General features: G+C 41.6%; 1 protein-coding gene and 1 pseudogene across 1 annotated transcript; one reads left to right on the plus strand and one right to left on the minus strand.

The window, feature by feature from the left end:
- The first annotated feature begins 250 nt into the window (after positions 1-250).
- The window catches only part of LOC124864847, a 30,228-nt pseudogene continuing 16,405 nt past the window's right edge, over positions 251-14,073 (plus strand).
- On the minus strand, positions 7,912-11,670 carry LOC124864091. Its single transcript, XM_047358720.1, has 2 exons — positions 11,419-11,670; positions 7,912-11,309 (listed from the first exon to the last, which is right to left on the minus strand). Exon 2 carries the CDS (start codon positions 10,088-10,090, stop codon positions 8,522-8,524), a length of 1,569 nt encoding a protein of 522 aa, XP_047214676.1. The 5' UTR covers positions 10,091-11,309; positions 11,419-11,670; the 3' UTR covers positions 7,912-8,521.

Consider the following 14,073-nt stretch of genomic DNA (forward strand, 5'->3'; position numbering starts at 1 on the left):
CAGATAGAGGACAGGGAGTAGCGGATAGGGAGTGAAGGAGACAGGAGAAGATGAGCTTGCTGGAAGAAATAACAGGAAGCACTTCTTATTTGGACATAAGGAACTGTTATGCTATACAACTGAGTGATATGATATATGTAAAGAAGGAAATGTGAACACACCCTGGAGACTTAATAAAACGAGCTGGAAGCAGAGAGAGAGCAGAGTTATTGCTCGCAGGTGTTGGCTGGAGCATCTCTCTCACTCTGCGCAGAGACGAACTTAAGCTGATCGTATTTTGTGTTTATTTCACTCTTTTGAAACCTGTGCCCAAATCAACGGACCTGGGGAAGCAGAGACGGCTTCGACAACTTGGGGGCGTCGTCCAGGATTTGGGAAAACAGGTGAAAATTGGGATCACTGACAAGGACCAACAGACACCGGACACAGGCTAGCCAAAACTACAGAAAAGGTAAGCAGAACCTGTTTTATCAAACTCTGCTTTTGGATTTTCAATAGGCTAAATTAATATTGTTTCCGATGTCTTAGTAAGTCTGAGTCTGCTAGAACTTAAGAAAAAGAGTGCCATAAATGTTGACTAGGATTTAAACTGGTGAATAGGATGTTGTTTTAAGAGAATTACAAGACTTAGCGGTGGTGTTGTGTGGAAAAATATAGTAGTTTCTCGAACGTGACGGTTCAGCATATGTCCTTGACGGGGGAGTATGATTAAGTTGGGTTGGAGGCCCGGGGGAGTGAGAAACCTCGAATTCTACATATAACTGAGAACAAGACCAGGCAAACACACTGTGTATGAATGCTGATGAGTAACGGAGATATTTCTCTGTGAAAATCAGATTACAGACGTTGATAAGTACTAAAGCACATTATAACATGTTATAATTATAACATTATAAACATTATAACATTATAAACGGTGAAAAATAACACCGTAAGAATAGGAAGTCCTGTGAGTTCGACACGTTTTTCTAAAGAGCCGTGAACAGAAGTTATTACAATTGTAAGACCGGCCATGAGCTGTGAGCTGGACACACACCCCAGCAAGAACAGACTAATTAGGAAAACACGAATGAATGAAAGCTGGTGAGTGGGGAAGAACACCAAGCAGCGAGCGACTCCCATTGCGGGTTAAAAAAAAAAACGGTGTGAAAGGCCCGGGGGACTGGATAAGTGTTCGGTCTGGTAACCTGACGGTGATAACAAGGACTGGCCACTGAAAACAGGCTCCTGGGGGGTGGATGTGTTCTGGTGTCTTGAGGGTCGATTAGAGAACCTTCAGTTGGACCAGGAACTCGGGACATAGCGTGCCATACGTCCTGGTCGGCCAGAACTGAATGAGTGAATGACTGAGATAACGCATTAAAAATATATTTTTTAGAAAAAAGGATAATAGTTGTCATAAGTGTTGGAAAAATTGTATATAGTTTTTTCTATTATCTTATATTCTGTTCCTTTTGTGTTATTTTAACTATTTTATCTTATAATCATTCAAGATGTGTGTGAGTAATTTTGTCTGCAGGCAAAGGTCATAAAATGGAGCTGAGCTTGCGAGAAAGGAAGCAGTCCAGTTGAGGAGGTCATAAAGAGGGGCTGATTGCACTGAACAAGAGGGCAGAGCTGACCCTGCAAGTTGGAGGAGACTGTGGGAAATGTGTTGTTAAAAGATAAAGGAGTTTATGACCTGTTTACGATGCAGCTGTTGTTTTCCCATCCTTTAGAGGTTAATGTTCATTGTAACTAGGGACCACCCTAAATAAAAAGGGGATTCGGAGGGATGTTGTTCAGAATGGTTGGGAGACTTGTAACTGAACATATCTCTGATCGTTCTCCTCGTACGAGTAAATAACTAATACTTTGTCTCTCTCTTCTTTTCTGTGTTGTTTAAGTATTGTAGGTTGATTAAACCTGACATTAATATGGAAGGTGAATTTTATAGAGAAATAGATAATACTGGAGAGGAACAGAATAGTCCATGGAAGAGCATAGAGAACCAGCTGCTAATAATGAAAGCTGCTATTAAAAAAAATCACATGAACATAAAGAGAAGTTGGTTAAACGGATGGATTCTAAAATAAATGAAGAATTGTCAAAAGATGGAAAAAGCAAGACAGATAGAGAGAATGTTGGCAAGTGGTTCTGGTTGAAGATGAAAAAGTCAAAACAGGAGAAAGAGTTGGCTGACAAACAGTGTAGAGACAGCAGGTGGTTGGGAAGAGGAAAGTGGAAGGAACTTACAGACAAAGCAGAAAAAGATGAAACATTTTGGTCACAGATGGGTTTGTTGTGGCAAAGTAGTGACCATGCTATGACTGAGAAAAGAGACAGGAAAAGCAGACAGATTAAGGATAGCAGTACAGTTGAAATGCCGCCATCATATGCACTTCTCGCACATCAGCCCATTCTATCACACACCACGGCCCCCACTTCTCCCCCCGCAGGCTTATACCCCACATTGCAAGTTACTGGGGGACACGTGAGTGTGTGTGATCTGCCGCCACTAAATGGACAGTCTCCTCCTGGCCCATCACCGCCTGACCCCTCCCCCTCGGCCCCCGGCTCTCTCTGCTCACATTCCACTGCTGGGTCTGTACTGTCCTTTGGAGGTTCATTCATTTCACAGGCTCCACTAACTGACCCATTTGCTGACTGGGTATTACGGGACAAATTGCAGCCAGCTTCTGGCCCAATGAAGTGTTCCACCCTGTGTATTTCCCATTCACCTAGCGATATGGAATTGGTCACACCTCTGAAACCAGATGTAACTGAGGGCTCAGTTAATATGTCAGTGTCAGGGAAATAGGTAAAAGAAGAACCACTGACTGCGGCAACTTATTATGACGCTGCTATGCAGGCACCACCTATTACAGTACAGAATCAGTTACCAATTGAAAATGAGGAAGTTATGTCATCTCCCTCAACCCCAATGCCACCAGTACCTGAGGCTACTCCTCCCCCTGCTGGACATGGCTATAACATGAGACCCCGAACCCAGCCCAAACCTTCTTATATGGGTCCACTGTTCCAACAACAATTTGGAGGAAATAGATACAAGCCATTCACACTGGGAGATCTCACCACTTTGTGTGACAAACTTCCCCCGATCACAGAAGGTGCCTCTATATGGTTACAGACACTGGACTCCCTGACAGCAGGCACCACTTTAGCTCTAGGTGATTACAGGGCCATTTCTGGACGATGCATGAAGCCACACAGCTGTAAGGACAAAGAGCTTGTTGCAGGTATAACAACAGCACCAGATGGGGACCCATTTACCTTCTATTCCACTCTCATAGGCATAGCTCTTAGACAAATGTATCCAGTAACCAGAGGACGTACCATTCCAAAATTTTAGTGGAACGCAAACACAAATCCTAGAGAATATTTAGATCAGTGCAAATCCATGTGGCAAACACAGACGGGAATTAATCCAGACAGAGCTGGTCCCCAAAGGGACTGGTTCCGGGATGCTGTCTCAAGAGGGTTACCATCGCAGGTTAAAACTAATATGGAAGATAATCCCGACCTACTTGGGACAGAGACTAGAGTATGGGAGCGCCATCTGATGCATCATTTATCTAAAGTCAAAGAGGCAAAACAAAATGAGGAGAGTGAATTAAAAACGTTACAAACTCAGCTCCTGAAAATGCAATTAGCAGAAGCTAAACAGAAGCTGGGAGAAAAGAAAAAGGAGGGTAAAACACCTAAAATTATGTATGAAGGTGTAGTGTCTCAGCCCCCTCAGGCTTCTCCATTTCCTGGAAATCGAGAAAAAGCAGGAAAGTGGCATCAGGCCCCGGTCTCATATCAGGGACATGCTGGCCGTTTTGGGGGACGGGGAGGGCCGAGAGCAAGGGGATTCCAGAGGAAACTGGGTAGTGCTGATGTGTGTTATTACTGCAATGAGCCTGGACATCGGGCCCGAGATTGCCCCCATAAGAATGGTCCACCCGGAGGGTATGGGTGTTATGGTCCCGCCATGGCTTCTCCGGCCCGTCCATACAGAGGCAGAGGTGGCCCAGCACGCGGTGCACACAGACCACAACTCCAACTAGAAACCTGCAAGCAGTTTTGAAGGCCCTCGCACCCCTCAGCGCAACTCGGGCTGTTGAGCGACCGCAGGAGCCTGGCATCGCCTCCTACACGCCACATACGATGACACCGCGTCACTTCAACACGTCGCCAGTAGGTGGCGCTTTGAGCAACATGTCATATGATCTTCGGTCATGCAGAGTTTCAGTCTGGCAAAAAGCATTCAAAATTTCGAGTAAATCTGACCTTCCAGATGGAAGCTACACTCACTTGTTTGTTTGTGGGTGGGGCTAAAACAACATCATCAATTGACTGTGTCAAAATGTCCATCATTAACTCAGGATCATGTATACTAAATTTCAAGTGGATCCAATGATGTATGAGGGAGATATAGCCCTTGAAGTGTCCTAAGGGGCGCTGTTGATTCAAATTGAAATGTAATCCAATAGAGCTGTTTGGGGTCTGACAAAGATCAAGCATATTCATTTTGGAGTGAATCGGACCATGCATGTGTAATTTAGAGGCAAACGTATGGCCGTCGCGTGACATCAGAATTCGCCACGCCATCATATTCACACCTTCCAGCTAAAGCAGTAAGTACTGGCGACTGTCTAAGACCATCATGTTATCTGTTACTTGGGACAGTTTCACATTGATTAGGTGAAGAACATCAAACACTGATTCTGTAAAGGAAAACGGGACACTTTCTGTTGTCAGGGGGCGGGGCTTCGATGATGTCAGCATCTGACAAGTGAATTTTGTTGAGGCCTAGAGGCAGATCAATCCCAGAAGGTTTCATTTGTCTGTGACTTTCCTTGTAGAAGCTATATCAATTTAGTGTTTTATGGTGAGAAGTCATATTTTGAAGCATGGCCACGCTCACACGCTTTCATGTATCAAAAAGCTTTTGATAACTTTTAATCCCCAATCCCTTAAGAGTATACTGAGTGATTTTGAAGTCTGTAAGTCAAAAGCTGTAGGAGGAGTTCGCTCAGATATGCGTGCTAGAAACGGTCAAAACTGGGTCAAAATGGCAACTTCAATCCAAAATGGCTGACTTCCTGTTGGGTTTGGACCAATGCTCCAATAGAGTTTTTTGTAGGTCCTGAGAAGTTACATATGTGTACCAAATTTCAGATTCCTCGGTCAAAGCATGGCTTGGGGCTGATTTCTTCTAATTTTGTAGGGGGTGCTGTGGACGAATTAGGCCACGCCCACCGAATATGTCATCAGATCTCTGTTGGGGACTGGAGAAGGATCAATCACATTGAATTTGTTGCAGATCAGATGATCTATGTGGAAATTAGAGGCAAACGTATGGCCATGGCGTGACGTCTGATTTCGCCGTGCCACCATGGCCACGCCCTTTTATGAAAAGTCACTGTGCCTCAAACGAAGTTAGACCCACTAGTTATCTGTCTTCTGAAACACTTTCAAGTTGATTGGGTCAAGAGGGTCAGAGAGGCACCTTTCCAAGTGAAAAAAGTGACTTCCGGTTCTGAGGGGGCGTGGCTTTGATGATGTCAGCATATGACCCCGTAGGATTGTCGGGAACCCGAAGGTCCACCTTCATGCCAACTTTGGTGTGATTTGGCATTTATTTGGGAAAGTTATTGCATTTTTTCACTTTGGGCACAAACGCCATTTTCGTGTCCCGGCCACACCCCCTAAACATGGCCAAAAACTCACGATTTTGATAACTTTTAATCCCCCATGCCTTATCAGTATATAGACCAAATATGAAGGCGATAGCTCAAAATGCCTAGGAGGAGTTTGTTAAAGTTCAAGGTGAGTAAAAGTGAAAAACGGGCAAAAATCGGCCTTGGACCCAAAATGGCTGACTTCCTGTGCATTTTAGGGCATACCCCCAAGAGACTTTTTTTCTTGGTTTGAGGAGTTCTAGCATTGTGCCAAATTTCAGATCTCTACGACTTACGGTTCGGCCCATCTCACGTTTGGGGGCGTGGCTAAGTGGTTTGGCCACGCCCACTGACGACGACATTAAATAACGAAAATTTCACGCGGGGGACAATTTTGGGTAAAATTTGGTGAGTTTTGGGGCATGGCAAAGTCCCCATATTGCCCCGCCAAAAGTCCCCGGAAAAAAGAATAAAGAATAAGAATTCGAGCGATTACAATAGGCCCTTGCAGTTTTCCTGCTCGGGCCTAATAACCCACTTCCTGTTGGGTTTGGACCAACGCTCCAAGTTGTAGGTCTTGACAAGTGAAATATGTGTACCAAATTTCATAATCCTCGGTCAAAGCATGGCTTGGGGCTGATTTTTTATAATTTTCTAGGGGGCGCTGTGGACAAATTAGGAATGCCCACCAAATATCTGATCAGATCTCTGTTGGGGACTGGACAATGATCAATCACATTGAATTTGGTGCAGATCAGATGATGTATGTGGAAATTAAAGCCGAACGTATGGCCATGGCGTGACGTCCAACTTCGCCGCGCCACCATGGCCACGCCCTTTTATGAAAAGCCACTGTGCTTCAAATGAAGTTTGACCCACTAGTTATCTGTCTTCTGACACAGTTTCAAGTTGAATGGGTCAAGATGGTCAGAGAGGCACGTTTGTAAGTGAGGGGGCGTGACTTTGATGATGTCATCATTTGACCCCATAGGATTGTTGGTGACCTGAGAGGGTTCAATAATACCAGGTTTGGTGTATTTCAGCCAATTTATGTGAAAGTTATTGCTGTTTGAAATTTGCGGTGAGAAGGCTAAATTTGAGGCCTGGTCTCGCCCCTGCAACATGCTCAAAATCTCACAATTTTGATAACTTTTAATCCCCAATGCCTTAACTACATACTGACCAAATATGAAGCCGGTAGCTCAAAATCCCTAGGAGGAGTTTGTTAAAGTTCGACATGTATGAAAAGTGAAAAATGTCCAAAAATGACCCTTTGACCCACAAAGGCCGACTTCCTGTTGGTTTTACGGCATACCCCCAAGATACTTTTTTTCATGATTTGGGGAGATCTAGCTATGTACCAAATTTAAACTCTCTAGGACTTACCATTTGGCCTATCTCACTTTAGGGGGCGCTGTAGAGCCGTTTGGCCACGCCCATTTTCAATTCCATTAAAAACCTTAAATTTCACTAGGGAGACAATTTTGGGTAGTTTGGTGAGTTTTTGAATATGTTAAAGCCGCAAAAAAGGCAATTCATTTGTCGCCTGAACAATAAATGAATAAACGGAGCAATTACAATAGGCCCTTGCAGGCCTACCTGCTTGGGCCTAATTAAAAATAAAAAATAGTTCACAAGTCTCAAATCGCGAGTTGTGTCTAAAATTTATTGAGTGCCTAAAGTCTGTTTGAGTCTGAAGTCACTGTATGTGCGAGTCCGAAGTTCGAGTCCCCATTTATGCTATAGATAAGCATAGCTGAGTTTCATCATATATCTCTACATATCTCCACATATATCTACACTATACTATAAATACAAGTATATATAAGTACATATATATATATATATATATATATTAATATCAAATAATATACTCTCATATTCATAATCATTGCAAAAAAAAAAAAAAAAAATACAAATAATGCTTGTATTAAGGGGCTGCATGGTGGTGCAGTTGGTAGCACTGTTGCCTTGCAGCAAGAAGGTCCTGGGTTCAATTCCCAGCCAGGGGTCTTTCTGCCTGGAGTTTGCATGGCTTCCTCCCACAGTCCAAAGAAATGCCTGTTAGGTTAATTGGTCTCTCTAAATTGCCCTTAGGTGTATGAGTGTGTGCATGGTTGTCTGTGTGTTTCCCTGCGACTCGCTGGTGACCTGTCCAGGGTGTACCCTGCCTCTTGCCCATAGACTGGTGGAGATAGGGACCAGCTTCCCCATGACCCACTATGGAATAAGCAGTAGAAAATGACTGACTGATTTAATGTGACAATGAAATTGTGAAATAATTGAATGCATATTACATTCTTAGCTCATTATTATGAAATGAATTTCATTTTCCATTAATATAAAATAATTTTCATATAAAAATTTTTACCTAATTATTGTTGAGGCTGTTATTATGCAATTCAAGCTTTTTTTTATTTTAAAATGTCGTTTTTGTTAAAGGTCAGCTTTTATAGGGGGAAGCCAGAGTACCTGGAGAGAACCCACACATGCACAGGGAGGACATGCAAATTCCAATGCAGCCACCAGATATTTTACAGATTCTGACTGACTTTCTTTGAAAATAAAGCTATCTCAGACTGAATTGTTTACTGTTACGTAAGTTTTTGTTAAATGTGGTGAATAGGATTATAATTCAAGGTAACTGGTTGGCCAATCAGTCTCATTGGGGGTTAAACGTGTTTTACTTATGTTATACTATTCATCTTTTTTTCTATCAAGCAACCTAATTGGTTCCCTGTTTTGTTTGATTTTAGAAATATGTTTACGTTTTATAATGTGTGCGAAAACCACAATTTATACTTCCCTATATATATATATATATATATATATATATACACACATATATAGACTCAGTTTTGTTGTGGTGGTGGCAATGGTGCAACCTTATTATTCTTTTTAAAACAAAAGTACCACGGTCTTTTCTTGTGACAGGTATTTCTGGCATGGTGGCCTGGGATACTAGGGTAATGGCTTGTGGGGTAACTAGCTTTACTGGGAGTTGCCATTTGAGGGTATTTTGCTCTCTCACACGCCGAAGATGAGCTGGTAGAGGGCATATGTGTGCTTTTAATAAACTCTTCAAAGGTTGACTCCATGCTAACAATCAATGTGTCTCTGATGGTTTCTAATTTAATGTAAATAGCATCAGAAATGTTTTTTTCAGAAAAATCAAAGATCCTTATAATGTCATTGGTAATTAATTGTTTTAAGTGAGCCAACCGCTCTACTGGTATAGATGTAATTTCTTTCTGAAGATCCATGCCTATTTGAATGTGCTTCTTTTCAGTATGCTGTGGTTTTTGAGATAAAGATATGGCAGAGATCTCAGGGGAGAGTGTTTTGGTCTTTTGTAATTGACATGCTTCATTTTCACTCTGATCAGATGAATCTAGATGCCGAGCTTGGAGTTTGGATTTTATCGGGTCAGATGTAGTGTAAGTGAATTTTGTACAGAGTAGAGAAGGCATGCAGCAAACCGTCTTACTCATAGACGTACCCACTGGTTGGATCTCCTCTGAATTAAATCCTTCAGTTTCTGACTGACTGATTGCCTGTGTATAGAAAGAACTCTGGTCCAATTTTGTTGTAATTGATACAGTGTCAGGAGCAATACTTTTGCTGCTACCTTTTGATAAGTCCTTCTTCTCGGTCTGTTGGTCTTTTTGACATTGTTTGTGTTTTCCTAAGTCATTAACACCTGATTTCACCCTTTGAATGAAGGTTTCAGAGCCTTTCAGAGCCTCTTGTGAATCTTTTGTATAGCTAGGTAACCTAAAGCTAGATGCCTTTCCAATAAGTTCGCCTCCAGGCTCACTGGAATCCAAATTAGAAGATTCTTTTTGCGATTTGGTTTCACTTGTTGACTGCATATTTTTAACGAAATCTGTGACAGTTGACTCCTCTTCAATATTTCCTGTTAAATGGGAAAAATCATCATAGGGCAGATAAGAAGGAGTCTCCTCTGAGTTACATTGTTTCTTTTCTGCCTCACTGGTTGAATCGACATGGATAACACCAGGGTCCTCTGAATTAAATTTTTCACCTTCTACCTCAGTGATCATCTCTACATGGACAGAGGAAAATGTTTCAGTCCCATCTGGCTTACATTCGTCCTCTCCAGCCTCGGCCTCAGCATTTAGTCTCTTTTTAATAGATTTGTGTTTTCCTAAGCCCTTAAGAGCTGATTTCAGTCTTTGAATGAAGGTTACAGAGCCTGTGAGTTTGGACTCTTGATCGTCACTGGTTTCATATGTATCCGTGATGCTATTGTCTGTGATAAATGTAGATCCTTCTTGTGAATGGTTTGTATAGCTAGGTAACCTAAAGCTAGATGCCTTTCCAATAAGTTCGCCTCCAGGCTCACTGGAATCCAAATGAGAAGATTCTTTTTGCGATTTGGTTTCACTTGTTGACTCCATATTTTTTACGAAATCTGTGACAGTTGACTCCTCTTCAATATTTCCTGTTAAATGGGAAAAACCATCATAGGGCAGATAAGAAGGAGTCTCCTCTGAGTTACATTGTTTCTTTTCTGCCTCACTGGTTGAATCGACATGGATAACACCAGGGTCCTCTGATTTGAATTCTTCACCTTCTACCTCGGTGATCGCCTCTATATGGACAGAGGAAAATGTTTCAGTCCCCTGAGGCTTACATTCGTCCTCTAGAGCGTCGGCTACAGCATTTAGTCTCTTTTTAATAGATTTGTGTTTTCCTAAGCCCTTAAAAGCTGATTTCAGTCTTTGAATGAAGGTTGTGGGGGCATTCGGTTTAGACTTCTGATCTTCACTGTGTCCATCTGTATCAGCGATGTTACAGTTTGTGGTAGATGTAGAGTCTCTTTGTGGCAGTTTCCCAAAAAGTTCACCCCCAGATGCACTGGCATTCAAAGAAGAATAATCCTCTTGGGATTTGGTTTTACTAGCCAGCTCTGTGTTTGCAATGACATCGGTGACAGTGGATTCCACCTCAATACTGTGCGGCAGATCTGTTGAACGTGCTTTAGTCTCCACCGACTTACAGTCCTCTTTCCCAGCCTCAGTGATTGGCTCTACAAGGCCAGAGCAGAGTATTTCACCGGGTTTACATTTATCTTTTACTCCCACAGGTACCAGCTCTACATGGACAGAGTTCAGATCTTTTGAAGCAGTTGATGATGTTGGCAGTGTTGTTGGGAACTTTGACTCCAAAGATGATGTAGATGAGTCTCTTACACTGCTTTTGTTAAAAGCATCATCATCTAAGTCTTTCTCCTCATCCTGTTGCCTCTTTTTAGGAGATTTGCACTTTCCTAAGCCCTTAAAAGCTGATTTCACCCTTTGCCAGATGGTTTTGGAGGCTTTTGGTTCAGGCTTCTGATCTTCACTGGGTCTGTCTTTATCAGTGGTATTACTGTCTCCGATAGATCTTTTTGGTGACTCATTTGTAATTAAATTGTTAACAGTGGATTCCTCTTCAAGAATATCAGTTAATGTGGATGCCAGTTTACTGTTAGATTGTTCATATTCTGCCCTTATCGAAGCCCGTCGACTTGCAAAAAAATCTTTCAAATAGGATGTCACTTCTGCATTATAGTGACCAGGTTGAGTTATTCTACAGATCCCATTTACTGTTGTAATCCCAATCCTTTCCACTTGTCTGCAATTGGAACACAAACACAATAGTTTATTAACATCATTCGTAACCTGATCAAATCTATCCAAGATTAGTTCCTCAGCCAAGTGTGGTAAAGAGGGAGAATTGGCACCTATTAAAGATGAATCTCCTTTCGTTGACTTCGTTGGAAGTGCTTCATGCTTTCTGAATTCAGGCATCTTCAGAATATCTTTGTGAATTGTAAATTATCTTTAAAATCTTAAAACAATATGTCCAGAAACACTAGTATACTGGACCATTCTGGCCTCAGAATTAAAAGTGTACACGTTTAAGGCTCTGTGATGTCATCTCTGTTCTTAGATCTAGGGTGATGTCATGTGCTTTGAAGTAGTGTGATGTCACTGCTCCAAAGCACATGTAATATCACACAGTTCTAAACACCCACCCCCACCAAACACCCCACTTCCCCGCCCCTTCATACACAAGCACACTGCTTCATACATTTTTCTAAATAAATAAAGGCAACAATGCATTTTGTTGCAAGTTTCAAGTTTCAGTTGTACAAAAGATTTGTAAGAACATGAACAATAGAGAGAATTTAAGTACACCCTTTCATCAAACTTTTTGACAGGTGGGTGGGACTTCCGGTGAGGGCGGGACTTCCGGTTGGCGCCATGTGGGCACCATGTGGGTGCCATGTGGGCAGGAGGTCACGTGGTCAAGCAGGTGGTGTGTCCAAGGGGGCGTAACCGTGGATGCTGATTGGTTGTCGTCATTAGGGGCGATACCTTAAATGAGTCAATTAACATTCAAAATTTGCAGTAAATCAGACCTTCCAGATGGAAGCTGCACTCACTTGTTTATTTGTGGGCGGGGCTAAAACAACGCCATGAATTGCCTGTGCCAACATGTTCAGCATTGATCCCTGATGATGTATACTACATTTCAAGTGGATCCGATGATGTATGAGGGAGATAGAGCACTTGAAATATCCTAGGGGGTGCTGTTAATCCATATTTCAATGTAATCCAATAGTGGTGTTTGGGGACTGACAAAGATCAACCATATTCATTTCGGAGTAAATCGACCTTCCTGATGGAAGCTATACTCATTTGTTTCTTAGTGGGCGGGGCTAAACTGATGTCATCAATTGACTGTGTCAAAATGTCCATCATTAACTCATGATCATGTATACTACATTTCAAGTGGATCGGATGATGTATAAGAGAGATATAGCCCTTGAAATGTCCTAGGGGGCGCTGTTGATCCAAATTTCAATGTAATCCAATAGAGGTGTTTGGAGGCTGACAAAGATCAACAATATTTATTTTGGAGTGAATTGGACCATACATGTGTAATTTAGAGGCAAACATATGGCCATGGCGTGACATCAGAATTCGCCACGCCGCCACAGCCACACCCTCCAGCCAAACCAGTCAGTATTGGTGACTGTCTTAGACCATCATGTTATCTGTTACTTGGAACAGTTTAACATTGATTACGTGAAGAACAAAAACACAAAAACAGAAAGTCAAACACAGACATTTGGCTACATGAAAGTTTAAATAACTTGTTTGTAAAAGAATTGTGAAAAATTGAAGACGGATCTATGAACTTTCTTATGGTTATCAGTATTTTCAATACAGGTAGAACCTTTGCTATCTTTATATGATTTTTCGGAAAAGATTCTGGAAACCTTATTAAGATATAAGTTTGGCAAAGATCATCAGAACATCAGACCTTTATTAGCGCTTTTAAGGTCCCTCAAAGATGCATTACAATAAAATCAGTCATTCCTATTCACACACATTCACACACTACTTAATTATTTCTCTGTCAGAGTCATTTTATTTGCAAAAATTTGAACATAATTTGACTTCTATTATTCTTAAAATGTACATCGTTTCCTCATAACCCCTTTTGTTTCCACTAGGTCTGTTTTGAACGCTTCAATTCTTTTTTATTCACCAAGAATCAATAAGGTGGTCTTAGTGGGGTCCACCTTAAAGGTGTTATCTGTTGGGTGTCATGTTATCATTGTCAGGTCAGTGAGGTTCATAAGTCAGTCAGAACCTTGGTCATTTGGTCTGTGCTCATAATGTTTCATAGATCCAGCCTATGATTAGTCAGCAGAACTTCCACCTATAGGAGAAAAATTGATTGTTAATGAATGAGCTGCATTTCCTAGGAACACTGTCTTCCTCCTGGATGAGCATCACCTGTTGAAAAACTTTCATCATTGTTTGTTTCACATATTCAATCAGATCTTTATATTATACCAGTAGGTGAAGTTGTTAGTATCTCATGTAGACTGACATATACTGTTGCATTTGGAGAAGATCTCAGATTAAATAAACTTAGTTAGAGCTTCAATCCAGGTTCATTTTGTGTCTGCAGACTTTAGCCAATTTTTCTTTTTTTTAAATTTATACATAAAGAGCAAGATTCAAAACATTTTCAAAAGGCAGATTGTCGCAGAATGTAGAGAAAACTGCTTATTGATTGACAAAATAACATTCAAGCACACAATCACCATATTAAAAGGCTCTACTTCTAGAGAATCACTAAACTTCTGGGGTCCGGCTTTGGCCCGCGGACCTTGAGTTTGACACATGCAGGGTAGAGTTACAATCTTTATCAGACGTTTCAGCAGAGACAGGCTTCTGCTGTTTGCAGAAGTTTTATCTTTGTTTTCAGGCAGCTGCATCTCTTTGTCAAGGTCGTTTCACAGAGCTGAAATTTAACTTCTCTCAAAGAGGAAAAATCAAGAATGCAAACAATCTGAGCCAAATATGGAATTATTTCC

The sequence above is a fragment of the Girardinichthys multiradiatus genome, chromosome Y (assembly GCF_021462225.1).
Source record: "Girardinichthys multiradiatus isolate DD_20200921_A chromosome Y, DD_fGirMul_XY1, whole genome shotgun sequence".
NCBI lineage: Eukaryota > Metazoa > Chordata > Actinopteri > Cyprinodontiformes > Goodeidae > Girardinichthys > Girardinichthys multiradiatus.